The sequence below is a fragment of the Monopterus albus genome, unplaced genomic scaffold, assembly GCF_001952655.1.
Source record: "Monopterus albus unplaced genomic scaffold, M_albus_1.0 scaffold6.1, whole genome shotgun sequence".
Lineage (NCBI taxonomy): Eukaryota > Metazoa > Chordata > Actinopteri > Synbranchiformes > Synbranchidae > Monopterus > Monopterus albus.
Window position 1 is genome coordinate 2,031,154 of NW_018127886.1, and position 16,821 is coordinate 2,047,974.

The 16,821-nt window shown below is 41.5% G+C and overlaps 1 protein-coding gene across 1 annotated transcript in view; it reads left to right on the top strand.

Annotated features, from left to right (window-relative positions):
* The first annotated feature begins 4,464 nt into the window (after positions 1–4,464).
* Positions 4,465–16,821, top strand: part of LOC109969863 (low-density lipoprotein receptor-related protein 1-like) — an 88,101-nt gene continuing 75,744 nt past the window's right edge. The window contains 2 exon segments of the mRNA XM_020617049.1: positions 4,465–5,062; positions 14,840–14,980. Coding sequence (XP_020472705.1) covers positions 4,990–5,062; positions 14,840–14,980 — 214 coding nt within the window. The 5' untranslated portion in view covers positions 4,465–4,989.

Sequence of the window (16,821 nt, forward strand, 5' to 3'; positions counted from 1 at the left end):
AAAATATCTCATATTCCCTTCTTTTCCTCAGCTGTCATGCTTTTAAACAGCTCTCATTATATAAATTGTTAAAAAAATGTTTGTGTCAGAAGTTGCTTGGCAACTAAATCCCCAGACCCTTTTGCCTTGTCTTGCGTACCCGGAGTTATTAGCCCTCGAGTGTGTAGGAAACATATGCAATTATTCACTCAGCCATACAGTGTGTTCTGCTTAATCATAGCATTTGCATAATACATATATAACTGCAAAACCCGGCAGTGCAGAAAGACAGAGGACATGTTTATATACTTTTGTTGGTCTACATGCACAAGGGATTTCATCCAGATTTCATCATGCTGGTCTAGTCAGACAGACGGGAGAGGCTCAGCAGAATTCATAATGTCTGTCTCTCCCTCTACCTCTCTGTCTCCCACACACATGCAAGCACACAGTGTCAAAACTTGATGTATTGTTTGCATTTGCATAAAAATAACATTATTCTGCACTGACATCGTTCTCTCCGGTCAGATCCGTTTCAATCCATGCAGTGTTTTGATATGCGTGTGCAAGTATTCAGCCAGATGGGTTGTGAGTTCCGCAGAGCTCAAGGACAGTTTGGGGAGTTACTCAGTGAGCAGAGGGCCCGGGCCAGCCAACACACACTGAATTCACCACCACTAACGGGAATAGTGAAGCCTGCTGGGAGCTGTGGGTTTTTGGATAGGGTTTCATCCACTTAAACAATCTGATGGGAATGTAACTGTATACTAACTACAGTCACACAGTTTATTCTCCAATAATATAGAGCTGAGGTATGTTTCCTGCTAGAACAACCAAAATATTACATAAAGTAACACCTGCATTATCTGCAAATGTAAGAGTCCTGTGAGCATGTCATGGTGAACTTTGTGTTGGACCCGAGCTCTTATTAGTGGGATGGAGGTGGGAGTGTTGCAGATGGGGGCAATTTAGGATGGGGGTGTTGGTGGGAGAACACAGGCTGCTGGTGCATGCTCCACATTCCTCAGGTGTTGTCAGCATAGCATGCTCAGTAATTATGCCTCTGTGAAAACATGCACTAAGCAAGAAAAGTTGTTAGGGGATATGTCAGAGGCGGATGTGAGCACATTTACACTTGGGTAGAATAGGAGCTTTTTTTTTAAAGAAGTAAAACATTAGAAATCTATTTTTTAAGAATTAGAGTAAAAATTCTTGGAAAAGTACAAGAATGGTGCATGTACGCAGTGCGGCTACAGATGCAAATGGCGACTGTGTGAGAGTCAGGAGCTTGATTTATAGTGCAATCCATCTTCTCTCACGGATATGGGCAGGTTGGGTAATGGTTGTAGCAAGCAGACCTTGGCATGTGACGTGCAGTTTGCATTGTCAGCCTTTACACACAGAATGTCTATTACCTTTGCATACAGAGAGTAGATTCTTATGATCCTCCCTCTGCTGCTGCTTTTTATTTATTTATTTATTTTTCAAATGTCATCACTTCCATTGTTGACACTGCTGTCACAGAGGAAGCAGGTTCTCTCTGTCTGGGAACGCTGCCCTTCCCCTTTTCTCTCCCTTCTTTGCCCTGCTCTGCCTCCTTAGCTGGCTTGCTAAAAGCTGAAGGATTGTGTGCAGATGCGCCTGGAGAGAGGCCAGCTCCTCTGCCCTGGGAGAACATGTGGTCTGGCAGTGTTTATGCTGGCACTCTCTCAAGCTGTCTCCCACACAGCGTGCTGGCGTCTGCCTTTCCTGGATGACAATGCTCAACCCTCCTCCCACAAAGGGGGCATTTTCAGGTTGAGGTGACACCAGCAATCATGTCGATTCTGTGCTGACAAACAGGAGAGACACTTATGTAAATATAAATTAAACAAACTTGCTAGAATCCATAATTGTGTTCTCCGGTGAACTTGAAAGGGAGTGTTATAGAAATACATGGGAAAAAATCCCATATAAAATACTGTTATTTTTACTGTTTTCCCTCAAACTTTCTGTGTCTTTATATTCTGCTTTGATTCTCTGAGTGAAAATATTGTTGGATTCAACATATTCCACAGACATTTCAGGCATATTTTTCACAGATTCTCCACATACTTCACATTCTCCCCTTGTGATTCTGGCTCTGGGTAAACACTTTTGCAAACTGAGAACCGCTGTAAGGCATGCTTATACTTTACGCCAGTGGTAGTGAGGTTACTGTCAGTATGTGTAGTGTGAAGTACACGTAATACCCAAGATTAAAAACCTGTGAGAAAAGAAGACACACAGCATCACAGACTTCCAGAAAAAATAATTTATTAGTGTTTCAGTTACAAAATGGCTGCAGTAAGGGCAAAGATCCACTCATATTCCTTTTGATCAGAACGTCCTTAGAGGGTATGCCATGTACAATTAACCAAGTATTGCATCAAATAGTTGGATCTTTTTTGTTAGGTTAGTAAAATGAGTTAGTTTGTATATCTCTTTGTAATCTAAGTATTCAGTGCCCCCTACAGGTGTAGATGGTTTATGAGAATACCTTGTCATAGATTCACAACTCTAAAGAATAATTTTCACAAAGATGCTGTTTATTCAAAGCTAAAAACAGTTCATGTGTTAAATTTACACTTGTCTTGTGGAAGACAATTTAGTAAAGGCAACTTATGACAATCTTTCCTTTTCACTGAAGATGCCTACATTTGTTAAGAATGAGACCACCTATTTTGCAGTTAGGGCCATGCTGTTAATATTTTCATATTTATTTTCATATTTAATTCACTTACTTCATTTTTATATGCAGGTCTGGTTATACATTGTTTTCATACTGCATGCATGATAAGTTAAACCCTTACAAACCATAATAATTCTCACTAGAAAATATTTTTTGGCCTTATTGCTGACCAAAATGGCTATTTTTGTAAATAAATGATCTTTACTTGAGGCTGAGAAGACCATTGCACTGCTGTGCATTTTATAAAACATGTAGCTATAGCCACAATCCTGCATGTTTTCGGTTTTTATGTGCCACTAGGGGGCATGATTTAGTGAAGAATGCAAAGATTGAGGGTCTTCCACAGGACGATCTACTGTATAATACCTTACTGAGCATTCTCACTTCAAGCTTTGCTATTTTTAACTAGTAAACTAGATGCAGTTCAGAATGTGTGGGTGTGAAAAAGACAATGTCATTGAGTTTATATGAAGTACTTTTTTAGGTGTCTATTAAAAACTGATTCAAAGTAGGAATTTTCAACAATAGCAAAAACAAATGATGTTTGGACTATAGGCTATATCACGTTTGCATGGTTGAAAGTATTTAATATTTTTTAGTCACTTAACCTTTTTATGCAGAGGAAGGCAGTTGATAAATGTTTTAGACTCTACCCACTAATAGGACATAGACCTGTATGAAGAACTGTACATGGTAAGGAAAATAATGTTAACTGTGAACAAGCATGTGATCCAATAATTTGTATTATCACAGTTTTTTTTACTAATGTGAACCACTGATGGGCCTTCCATCTTTTAGTGTTGGTCTTGTAGTGTGTCAAAATGTAATTGAAAATGACATTTTTTAATATTTTGTTTGTTTGTTTTAAAGTTCCATACATTCATTATCTACACTGCTTATCCTGAAGAGGGCCACGGGGGCTGGAGCCAATTCCAGCTGGCACTGGGGTGCACCCTGGACAGGTCGCCAGTCTATTACAGGGCTGACAGACAATCACTTTCACTCCTACAGGCAATTTAGAGTCACCAATCAACCTAAGCTGCATGTCTTTGGACTGTGGGAGGATGAATGCCTGGGGAAAACCCACGCAAGCACAGGGAGAACATGTTTTAATGTTGGTTTATAATTTTTTTTGTCAGCTAATACACACTAGAACAACTAAACCAACGTTTTTTGCCACTGAAGACGTACTGCAAGGCTTCAACCAGCAATCACTGAATAATAATCAATTGTTTGTGTATAAAATTTCCGTAAAGTTAAAAATGCTGTTACTTAGCTAACATTTTTGCTCTGCAACAATCCGAACCCCAAACATTTTCAGTTTACTCACAGAAAACTAGCAAATATTCAGCTTTTGTGATGCAGTGATTTTTTTTTCATATTATCTTAAAAATAACCAAAATAATTAACCACTTAACAACAACCCAATTAATCAGCCAATCATTTCAGCTCTAGAGTAGGCTACTGTTTGGTTTCTCAGTCTCTGGGGAAATCATGAAATTGCCACATGTATGCCTACTGGGAAACAGCAGGAGCCCAACCACAAAGTTTTGCCCCAGGTGCCCCATGTGTGTTTAATTAGCTGTTTCCAACGTTATCGGGACTCATTAAACTAATTTCGTAACGAGAAAAACACAAGTATGTAGAAACGTCGAGCCAACATGGCCGGTCATGCTACTAGTTGCAGCGACGTCTCCCTCTCCACTGCTCGCTCTCTCACCGTCACGCCTCCAGAAAGGGCGCATGCGCAGACCGCTTATCCAGTTTTTCATGAGCTGAGCGTTACGTCACGGGCTCATCCACGGTGCTGGAGATTGTGAGATTCACCATCTACTCGTGCAGCCACAAGCACACTGAGACGCTGCTGCCCCCAGGGGAAATCACGCGATTGCTTCTTATTTTCTTTTTAAAGTTTGGTACGGAATGAGCTGAACGGAGCTGGCGGCTCTTGGCTTCTCTACGAGTGGACGATTCTGGTGAAATAGAGACTCGAGCAAGCAGAGAGAAAGAAGGTGCATTGGACATCATGTTTGAATGCCGATAATCAATTAGAAATATACATGACTGTGCTTCTCCATCACCCATAGCCTCACCGGGCTGTAGCAAGTCTCCTTTAATCGCCTAAGCCCGCCTGAAGCGGCCACCGTGCGGAGCTGAGGGTGCAACTGAACGGACAGTCGCACCCGGACCATTGAAGGGTTTCGAATGAGGTGCATGATCGGATTGTTTGGTTCTAGAAATCCAGCCAACTTTTCCTCCTTTCCTTTCTAACAGCAGTGCCATCGGGCATTGCTCGGGAGATGGCGATGAGATTGTTCTACCTAGGATTTATACTCTCCTTGGAGATTGCATCTCCTAACGGTGCAACCATAGGTAAGGAGCCCGTTGTGTTATCTTGCATTGTGACACTCCAGAAGGCATGAGTACTTTTTTCTCTGTAAAGCATCTGTGCACAGGCCTTCTCGCCGGAGTTGGAGCCAACACCACTAATAGGTTGTCTCCATAATAACAGTGTACCGCGGCAGTCTCCTCAGAGGGAGAGATCGATAATTAGGGAAGGCTTTAATCAGAGAAAGTACGGTGCAAATTAACAGGGCGCTGATGATTTTGGCCTAGAATGTGCCTGCGCTTTCAGCAGTGCTCCTGTCTGAGCAGACAGACTGGGCCTGTCTGCAAGGATGGCAGGCTGTGAGGGCTTTCACCGTTCAAATATTCCCAGGTAAATGCTATTGCAACACTTGGCACGAACGACCTATCTCCACAAAACAGCATCGTTTTTGATTGACTGCGACAAAATGGCTCAATCCTCTCTTCGTTTTCCAAGGAAAATACAAAGTCCTGTATAATTTCTGTGTGGCTTTAGCTGAGAGCTACGAAAACGTGCTGGTTTTATTGACAAAATTGGCGCAGCGCGCTTGGGTTTCGTATCAAACCTGTGGGATCCATGTCTCAGATCAGTTTTCATGTTTGTTTTCAGTTACTTGGCACACATGAAAACAACAGCTGTGTGTGCTTGTAAACGTATAATCTTAATGGCGCGGCTTGTCCCGACGTGTAGCTGCATGGAAATCACAGTGTATTGGTGACAGCCAGGTAGCCTACTGTGTGATGGTGATAGTTGGAGGGTTTATCCTCTTATGTCCTCGGAGTTTCGTAATGCTCCAGAATCCCTGATAATAATTTAGAGATACTGAAAGCCCCGTTGCTCTTGTGACAAAACACTGCAGACCTGTTGATCTAACAACTTGCTTTTTCCTTTCCTTGGTACTTGAAGGGAAACACGAAGCATGTCTATGCATTTTTACACATGTATAGCATTCAGTATTTAAATGTGCACTTACATAAATAGTACTATGAATCAGTTTTCTAGAAAGCATGATAGCCTCCTAATTCTGGGGTCTGCTGTCAGTCCTGCAGAATAATTTATGAATGTAAAACAGTATGGGGGAATAGGTCATGTACTAGTATTGATGTCCTCTTTCCTGCAGAACTGTGACCTAACAACCTTATATAATATCAGCCTGACAGTTAATTTCTTTTCTTCAGTGCATGTTTGTTTTGATGTTAAGAAGCACAGTGCTTTTAAAACCTTCATTTTGCCACTGCCCAATTACAGCAAATAATGCCTTTGAAAAAGTTGCCTCTGCCTTCTCTGTGTTGGAAGGCTTTTGATTGAAGCTGTTGAATCTGCAAGCTCCTCCCACCTCCTTTGGTATGTAACATCTGGACACAGGGAGACCATTAATCCAACTTAGATGTGACTACATAATGTGGGGTGGGAACCAGCTGAAGAGCTAGCGTGGCTGAGGGTGGGAGAAGTGAAATAAACATCCAGGAATCAGTCTTGGATACTCTCTGAATCTATAGTTACATCACAGGGTGTCAGCGAAATGATATGTGGTCCTGTGCCATTATTACAGTTCATTTACCAGCCTGCCAATGGAGCAGTGTCGGACCAAAATGTTAGACAGTGAGTGGATGAAAACCCTAGGGCCTGCTACTTGGTCGTTTTCTATATTGATAGTATGTTCAGCACTCACCTAACAGAGATTAAAAATGACAATGGACTGCCTGTCTAGCAAATGAATTTCCTCATTAACAAATCCCAGACCTGAGCATGAGGAGCTAGCAGAAAATAAACAGAGCAAAGAGCTTGCGCAGTTGACTCTGACTCATGGTAACTTTGGGAAATTATCGCCGCTTGGAGAATTTGAGGCAACATAGTTGGGCCTGGTGTTATGAAAAATGTTTTTAGTAGTTTTTAAATGCAACAGAGGTCTATGGCACAAACACACAAGCTGATGCAGGGCTGACAGTTGTTGGCTAATCAAATTTGGGCTTCAATTAATCAAGAAATGTTAGATTAATCAATAATGAATTCAATTTTTTGTTGCAACCCTGATCAAAATATTACTAATACATTTTCTGACAATCAGAATTAATCAAATTGTTTCAGGTCTAGTTCACATAACAGCAAGTTTTATGTGAGCTGTTCATATTGAAGTTAAGAATTGCATTCCGTATTTAATGCAGCCAAAACCTGGTAGGCTAGTGGTTAAGGCGCAGTGCTCTCGCCACGGTGCCCCGGGTTTGAATCCAGGTTGCATCAGGAAGGGCATCCGGCGTAAAACACGTGCCAAATGTCAACATGCGAGTCGTCAGTGTGACAATTCGCTGTGGCGACCCCTAAAACGGGAAAAGCCGAAAGTGACTTTCTTTCTGTTTAATGCAGCCAAAAACTACTATGTTAAGAATACTTTGTTTATAGCATCAAGACATACATGTTGGGTAACAGTATGACGTCTGAGCTTGTTGGTGAAAAGTATAAATGTGGGTCAGAGGTCAAAGACATTGAATTCCTGAGGAGCCTACCTTCTGTTTGCCTTCATAACGGGATCTAGCTTTATCTTTACTTCAGAAGTGTTACTGGAACATTCTGTTGGAAAAATTCAGCATCTTTCATACAAGTTAAAGAGATGATAGAACACGGATAGCCCTCCACAGCTCTTCCAATTGAAGGTCACTGGGAAGTGGTTATTGTAACTCTCTATCTACTCGTGAGCCTGTCTGTTGACTGCACTCTTATCAGGTACCACAGTGACTTTCTGCCATTTAATCTTCTCGGGAGTGAAATATAGCAAAGTGTCCGAGTTCTTTGGCTTGGTTGCATGAAATCTTATGTAGAGCTTATGTACAGGTATTTTGCATTTAGGTCCTAACGTAGTGAAAGTATTTGTGAAATGATAATAGCAGCAGAGAAGATTCCCCCTTTGTCAACCTCAGTGCTGCACTGCATTGCAATCAACTGTGACTAGAAGGTAAAACCTAACATACAATTGATTCAGAAAGTATCTAAAGGGGCAGCACGGTGGCGCAGTGGTTAGCGCCGTTGCCTCACAGTGAGAAGGTTCCGGGTTCGGGCCCCACCTGGGACCCTTTCTATGTGGAGTTTGCATGTTCTCCCTGTGCTTGCGTGGGTTCTCTCCGCGTAGTCTGGCTTCCTCCCACAGTCCAAAGACATGTAGCTTAGGTTGATTGGTGTCTCTAAATTGCCCATAGGAGTGTGTGTGTGGTTGTTCGTCTATGTGTTAGCCCTGCGATGGATTGGCGACCTGTCCAGGGTGTACCCCGCCTTCGCCCGATTGCCGGCCGGGATTGGCTCCAGCCCCCCCTGTGACCCCGTTCAGGGACTAAACGGTAGAAAATGAATGAATGAGTATCTAAACGCTTCTTTGCATTTATTTGCTTTACTGTGTACCCTCGATAACCCATAATGACAAAGTGAAAGCATGTTTTCAGTGTGGTTTTCCACAGAGCGAATGCATAAGAATGTAGATGAAAGAGTGCTTGTTGATTGTTAATAGCAGGGGTGTTCCGTAATTGGTGTTTTCTGCTAGCAGTATCAGTGTTTACCCTGTTTAGCTCCTGAGACCCAGAAAGCAACCGATCGGCTTCTTTAACAAAATAGGGAGTGTGGGTGTGTGTTATTGCAGCTCTACAAGATTCATTGGGTTTTTTGCATGTGGAAAAAAAGGCTCTATATACTCAGTTTTTTTTGCATTGCTTTCCTGTCATTTATTTGATGATGTCTCTAAATATGTGCTGTTTTGGATACCAAGCTTTAGGATTTCTCACTGGTGAACAAGGAGATCATCTGTTAAGATGTGAAGTGGATGACCACTCATTTGTGCATTGTTTGAGTACTGAACCAGGGACATTACTCTCTAAAGTTTCTTTTAAAGTAAATCTAATTCATAGAGATTCACTTGCATTAGCTCAGAAATGTTTCATCTTTCAACTGATGTATATCTTCTTGATTCATACGTATTCCTGTAGCCCTTCATGTTTTTTCCTGGTAGCTTCAGCAGACAGAGGCGAGCCAGGATTTACAGTCATCTCAGTTACAGTCAAGGCCCCAATTTTACATGGTCCAGCCTTCATTTTGTGGCTCTGAATCTGGGTTGACTTTTCCTCTGTGGGGCCACAGAGCTGTGCTGTGCAGAGACTACAGGGCGGATGTAGAAGAACTCTTGTTTGGCAGCACTGTGAGCCCATTTACATTTACAGTATCTTACTCTCCATCAATCACAATCACTCGGTGTACGTCTTCTTACTGTGTTGCATTTTACTCCTCTGGCCTGTGATGCTCTGCAGAGGTCAGGTTACCTCCGATGTCAAAGCTGCACCCCTTTGTTGTGTGATGACACACAAACAAGGTTTTCAGGCACAAGAGTAGGTCCTCAAACTCTGTTTATGCATGTTCAGCTTCTTTGAAAATGGCTGTTGTGGATTAAAATTTGAATAGCTTGTGGACATTATATGCACCATGTGTACTGTTTAAAGTGCTCTAGTGTGTGTGTGTGTGTGTGTGTGTTTGTTTTGACACAAAGATAAGTGTTTATTTCCATTGGATGGGCATTGAAGTGGGTGACAGTTGATTCAGTGGATAAAGTGTTGGTAGGGGAACAGAAGAGGATTAGGGCCACTGTAAAAAATGTTTAACTTCTGTCTTTTTTTCCTCAGAATTCTGTCGTTAAACTTAGTATTTTTTCTCTGACTTCTGACCCCCAACCATAATTCTCTTTAATATCCAAATTCTGCCTTCAAACTGAGGATTTTGCCTTGAAAGCGGACTTTTTTTTTTTTAAGTCAGAATTCTGTGGGGAAAAAAGTCAGTAGTCAAATATATTTTTAACAGTGGCTCTAATCCTCTTTTATACTAGAGCAGGGCCATACAAGAGGTAGAAACTTGTCTCTATTCTTGCATATGGGCGCGTTCTGCCCTTCTTAGTGTCTTATATCATAGCATGCCATATTTTGCATCTAAAAGGTAAAAAAAAACGCTTCTATTTAAATAATTAATACAGCACAAAAAAGAAGAAATAATGGCTTCCTTCTGCCCTTATTATTTTCTCTGTGGTCTTTGTTTGGCTTTAATTGTTACTCATAAAGCATGGATTCTTGCTTTGAAACCCTGCTAAACGGAGCACAGAGAGATCATTTCAGATTTGACCTCAGGGGTCTAATTACATTCTGTAGTCTGTTTAGCCTTTTTTTTTCTTCTCATTCCCCGAAACACTCTGGAAGACCTGAGTTCCACAATGGAGGACCAGGATGGGGAAAAGTGGTGGGTGATGAGAAACAGTGCTGGTTTTATTCCCATTTTCTCCTGTCACTGCCATTGTACTCAGTAAGACCACTGAGACCCAGAATCCCATTTATTTATTCTTTAATTCCAGTCATTTCACATTTCTAATTGTATTGTTCTTTTAACAGAATTTAATAGAATCCATGCTCTATTGCTCAGGCTAGATTTGATCCACAAGGCGGTTGGATTGGTTGAATGCTAGGATGTGCTTAGTGTTGGATGCTTGTGTTTTAACTAAAGCCTGCAACAGCCAAACACAACCACAGCATGAAGCCACTCCTCTCTTACACCCTGTATGTACACTCAGTGGCAGTCTTGCAGCAAATAGAATCAAGCAAAAGTGTACTTTTTCTTTGAATTCAAAAGCAAAGCTCTTTGGTTTCTTGAAAATGTAGCTGCTCGTCTGTAACAGATTTGTCTTTCTGAGGCAAAGCTATACACATGAAATAAATTAGAAGGTGCTGGAATGTGCTGCATGGATCTGGAGTTAATTTGGGGAGTAGGGATGGCCATATTGAGGGAGACAGATTGGGGGGAAAGTGGGTCAGCGTTGTGTCCCAGCTGGTGATGGTGGCTAGAGGCCTCCATCACTTGGCTGCTGAATTAGTGCCACAACACAGTTTACTCACCATCTCATCCTGTTTCACCCCACAGAGTTCCCTGTTGCCTTTTAGAGATGTTTTGCCAGGTTTCTGGATTACAGTACATAAAACGACACCTAAAGTTTCCTCTTGCAGATGAAAGAATGGCCTTGGAAGTACTTTATTTCTTTTTATTGGGCCTTCAGGAGGCACATTTCTCTAAGAGCCTGGCTCTGTGTATGTTTATGCATTTGCTCAGTCGCTCATGTTTAATGCTTTTCATCATGCACAGTGCTCAGGGGCAATTCAGTGTGCACTGTTTAGACAGCGAGGAACTCCAGTGGCCCTGCACAAGTAAATACGCTGTGTGCTCCATACATCTGGCAGTGTGCTTAGTCAAACCAAGTCAGCCCACTGTAGCCTGGGCATCCACATACCAGGAAGTGTGTTTGTGAGATTTATTGATCTCACAAGACAGTGAGGTAGAGTGAGGGCTGATGATTTCACTGTTTGACTACAAACATACCAAATATGTGCCTTTGAGTTTTTTCTCAAAGTAAGATCTTATCTGTTTTGTGATGTTTAGTTGGGTGGAAACACTAGTCACATGTCTATAGGACATTGTCCTAGAGTTCTGCCTCAGGGACTTTCCCAACATTAATATTTAATGTTTCTACTCTACCACACTCCCATAAAAATACTTTCAGTGAAATCTGTGTTAATGTGCATATTGTACCTACAGCAGGGTGACAGAGATTGGCGTTATGGTTTTTATGGGAGACGGCTGTTTTAAAAACATGCTGTGTTTTGTTTTTTTTTAAGCCAGCCAACTAAAGATATTTGTACATGGTGTATGTTTTCTTCGAAAATAGAAACTCTGCTTCCTGCAGACATTCCACAGTTGCCCTTACTACATCATGGTGTGAAATTCAAAACTCTTGAGGGTTTTAACTGAGGCTGAAGGTTAGTTTTCTCATTTCCCTCTCTAATTAGATGTATTTTTACTCACAGACCCATAGGATAGTTGCCTTAGGGAACAGTTTTGCATGTTTAACTCTACACTGTACTGCCTTTAAACAGTCACAAGCAACAGAGGGTGAATTTATTTGTTTTTTTATGTGATAATCCCTATGTTTTGTGGTTAAAATATTTTAATTTTGTGAGGTTCCTAACATTTAGTCACACCAGTGTGACTAAGATGCCATTTAGCTGTGGCACGAAATACTTTAGCTGCATTATGAGGAGAGAACTCTGTTGGAGGTGAATACACTGGGCTTATAGGAGTTCCTGTAAGGGGACTATGTACCTTGATTCAGAGGTACTGGTGTTTGCTGCTGGGCCAGTCCTGGGAGACTGAATAAAGCCCTTCTCTTCTATTTTTTTTTTGTAGGTAAGGTCTCAGATGGTTTAACATCACACCCTGATTTGGACCCTCCAAAAACTGTGGCACTTTGGCAGTAACTTCTCTGTTTGAGATATTTCAGTGGGCTTTGAAAAGAGGACTGCTGAAGGGGTGGGCTGCCAGTCCCTCCCAGGTCTCCCCTCTGCGTTTTTTTTCATGCTGGTGTGTGAAGGGATGATAAAATAGAAGCCTTCGTGTTTTGTTTGCAGGTTTATGACCACTCACGGGGAACAAGTGGTGCAGCCCGGCGGCTTCACACAGGGACCTTAGAGACTGAGGGAATTCCTTCTCACAGGGGACACTTCAGCGCTGTACTCATGTCACCCCACGGCCCAGTCAACATGGCTGTTTGTTTGGTTGTTGGGTGTTTAAGGAGATGAAATGACAACATATAAGCAAAAGCAAATTCAGTATATTTATCACCATACCGAATGTATCAGGACATTGATGCATCTAAAAAAGAAGCTAAACTAATGAGATGATGACAGTCCACGGCTACCCTCCCCCTCATCCCTTCACCGAGGGCTTCTTTTTGTTGCTCTTATCTCAAATATTACATCTCTTCAAAGCCTCCTGACATTTATTATAGCATCTCACAGCTGAGTTTAAATCTTGTTCTCTTGCATCACTTGAATTCTATTTTGCAAGCCTTGCCCTACCATTGTGTGAAGAGAAGAATGGGGTCATGCTTAGTCCATCCCTCTTTCTTTCACTTAAATCTCTTCAAATATGAAGGTGCTGTTCATATCTGAAAATCTGTGATCTGATCTCTGGTTGTATTTACACCAACATGACATTAGTGTTTGCCTTACACATGCATTTCACTGTCACATGATACACACCAGGGCCCAAACCCCTAAATCTCACAGTCAAAAGGAACGTGATTGCAATGACACTAGGCTCATGTCTCTTGTGATTTCAGTCACATCCCAGCCCCCTTTGCGGCGTGCTCCCCCCACCGATCCCCCTCCCACTCTGCCCACCCCAAACACCTCTCCGCCTGCCAAGTACGCAGGGAGGCAAGTCATCCAGGGTAAGAAAGGATCTCAGTTCCCGCAGAATCACAATTAGACTTTTGGTGCTGTCTTTCCCAGAGCATCGCTGCACAACAGTACAGTAACAACAACCATCTGCCTGTTTTGGCCATTGTCTTTTTCCATTGTGTGTAACATTTTTGACCGCTTACGTAAATAGGAAGCATTTGTCTTGTACTGTATGTGTTTGGCAACATATTTTCATTCGTCCTTATAATGGGAGAAAAATGTTTCCAGAGTGTTTCAGCTTTTTCTGTTTTAATCTCTACTGAGATTAGATTTTAGATTTGGCTATTTTACTGAAGGATTATGTCATTAATGTGTGTCGAAAATGTACTTTCACAGACTTAATTAACCTTTTGTTCCATTTAAAGGGTCAGTTCAGTTAAATTACAAAAACAAACTGATGTTCTTATGAGCTTCGTGATGTATAGTCATGCAGAGAGTTTTGGTTTTATTTATCCCGATTTTTAGATATCAGAGATTTTGGCTACAGATCATGAATCAAATTCTATTAAACCTTTAACGTCAGTGTTTCTATCCAGAAAAAAAGTTCCTATCACTCCATAATCCAGAGAACTCATTCATTGGAATGATTTTTTTATTGAAAAATAGACTCTGTAGTAATTTTTTACTGTTATGAGCAGGACAGTTACTGTAAATTAGGGTGGAGGCAGAAATCTCAATCTGAGAAAGTGAAGCTAAAACTATCTGTGTGGCTAAATGCCACAAAAGCGAAGTGTGAAAGTAACCAACCTTTTGACATATATTTTTAGATAAATGACAAATTTATTGTTGACAGACCGAGGAAGTCCCATGAAGGTAGAGCTCCTCTTGACCACAGCTGATTTAAAGCACGTCAGCGGTGTCGGACTGCCGATGGGTCATGAGAAGGACTGTGGTGCTGCTGGCCTGTGGTACACCTCAACAATCTGTGCTGACCTACTGCCCAGAACTGCGGTGCTCTGTAGTTTCCCAGGGGTTAGTTGGTGATTGAACGCCCAGTTATGTCTGTGCTGTGACTCATGAAAGAGCTTCTGTGGTGAGAGCTAAAAACACCTTAAGTGTAATAAGAAAAAAGGCAGAAAGAAACAAGTTGTCTGTAAGAAGAGGGGAAACAATAAACTAATCCGGAACTAAAAATTGGTTGTAGGCAAATTTTTTTTCTAGAGCGCGCTTATGGGCCTTTTCTTACAGAAACGTCATTGTAAACTTAGGCTGACCCTTGCATGTGGCATTGCTGCGCTGAGTTAAGTTGCTGCCTTAAAATGGAAATGCCATGCGTATTTTCTGTACAGGAGAAAACGGTTGTTATGTGAAGAGCGCTTGAAGAATAACCCTAGAAACAATTTACTATCATGCTGGTATTTCTGAGACTGGGTACTTGAGAATGACATTTCTTTCCAAATGTATGTTTGATTTAAAAGCATTCTAACCACTTGTTTTTTGTGAGAATCCATCAACTTTCCCTCTTTCCTTTTTCAGCTCCCAAAGCTGACGACCATCCCAGGACCTGCAGCTCTAAACAATTTGTCTGCAAGGACCAGGTGACCTGTATCTCCAAAGGCTGGCACTGTGATGGGGAGAAGGACTGTCCAGATGGTTCGGACGAATCACCAGATATCTGTAAGTATGCCTACAGGAAGGTAGCTACTAAACCTCTCCCTCAGCAGGTTTTCATCTCTCCAATCTGTTGGCTCAGGGCTATGAGGATTATTATAGCTTTGTTATCATGAGATTGCTGTTTTGTAAATTAACCTTTTTGAACACTGAGCATTTTTTTATTCCTCATGTTTTCACACTGTTGCATATGATGTTATAACCAAATTCACTATCTCTAAATGGCTTTGAACAGACAAGAGCCCAGTGTTCAGACAGTTTAATTTCGGTCTGAATGAGACAGTAGGTTGTACCCTTTCTACGAAGGACAGAGGCTCATAGTGTGTGCTGTGGCTGCTCCGCTGAATTATAGCTCTAATTATGCGGCCTTGTTTAGTCTGAATGTTAGGGATGTGTCTGCTCTTGTCTGGACTCTTGTGGGATCTGTGTAGTTCCTAACAGTCACTCAGCCACTCACATCTGTCAGCCTCCCGGTCTTACTATTGCGTCCATAAGCTCTGCCTGCTAAAAGCTGTCCCTCTGTTTAAATGCAGGCGGTAATGGTTATTTTACTGTCGAAATGTGCCACACCTTACATATGTCATGCCATAAGCATTCTCACAATAGTCTGGCAGGCAGAGACAGGCAGCTGACACCCAGCATTAAGGGTCTTGTTATTATGGGTGAAAACACAAATATGTGTTCACACACAGGATTAGTGATTGAAAATGTGTGAGATAGCCTGGGGCAATTTGTTGTATTATAATGCCGTGGACACAGGCACATGAAATATTAGCTGTAGGTGTTGAAATAGAGAATGTTAAAATTAGCTGAGTTCCCCTCCCACAGTCAGGTCAAGTAATCTCCTCCAGGCACAGAGTTTTGCCATATTAAGCGTGCAATCTTTGAAATGATTTGGTTTGAGGATGAGCTGCCGAACAACGTGTGATTCAGAGCGAAACAGTCTTTTCATCTGCTTTCTCTGGCACTCTTCTGTGTATATTGATTCACACACAGATTTCACAGTGACAGCTTACTGCTAACAGTAAAACTTAAGTGTACAGTAAATTTAGCTCAAATAAATTGCTTCACTGGTTACATAAGGAAAATGATCAATTCTGGTTTTGTAAATAACAACAACAGAACCTAAACAGTTTTATGTACAGTAAGTGTGACCCACATAAGTCACTCAAGCCAAAGCCAGTTTATTTATATAGCACATTTTCATACAGTCAGTTCAAAATGCTTAATACATTGCACACAAATGGATAAAACATTAAAATGCATGCAGAGATAAAACATGAGAATGCAGAACAAAGTAATATACAGCTGTAGAGGCCTACGGTCGTACAGCTGTGACAGGCTGTGGATTTTCACTGTTCTCAGTATACTTTGTACCCAAGCTCAAGCTGTGGCCATTCAGTTTCTGTCCTTTTCTGCTAAGCAGCTGAGCTGAGTGAATATTCCATAGCACTTATGTAATTTGGTAACACAGACAATGGTGTGATTCATCTTCTGCATGGAGAGTGGAGTTTCACCAGAGCATCAAGAGATGTTCTGCTTAATTACCCGCTTCCCACGGGCTCTGTTCTGCTTTACCTTTAGTTAAGACGCTTCTCCATTTGAGTTTCTGAGGCAGCCATAAATAATATCTGTTGCAGTAATGAATGGACTTTTTCCATGTGGACTATTAAATATCAGATCTCTCTCATCTAAATCTCTGTTAGTGAATGATTTGATAAGTGAACATCACATTGACTTATTGTGTCTTACTGAAACATGGTTACAGCAGGAAGAATATGTCAGCCTAAATGAATCCACTCCACCTAGGCACAGTAACTGTCACATCCCTCAAAACACAGGCCGAG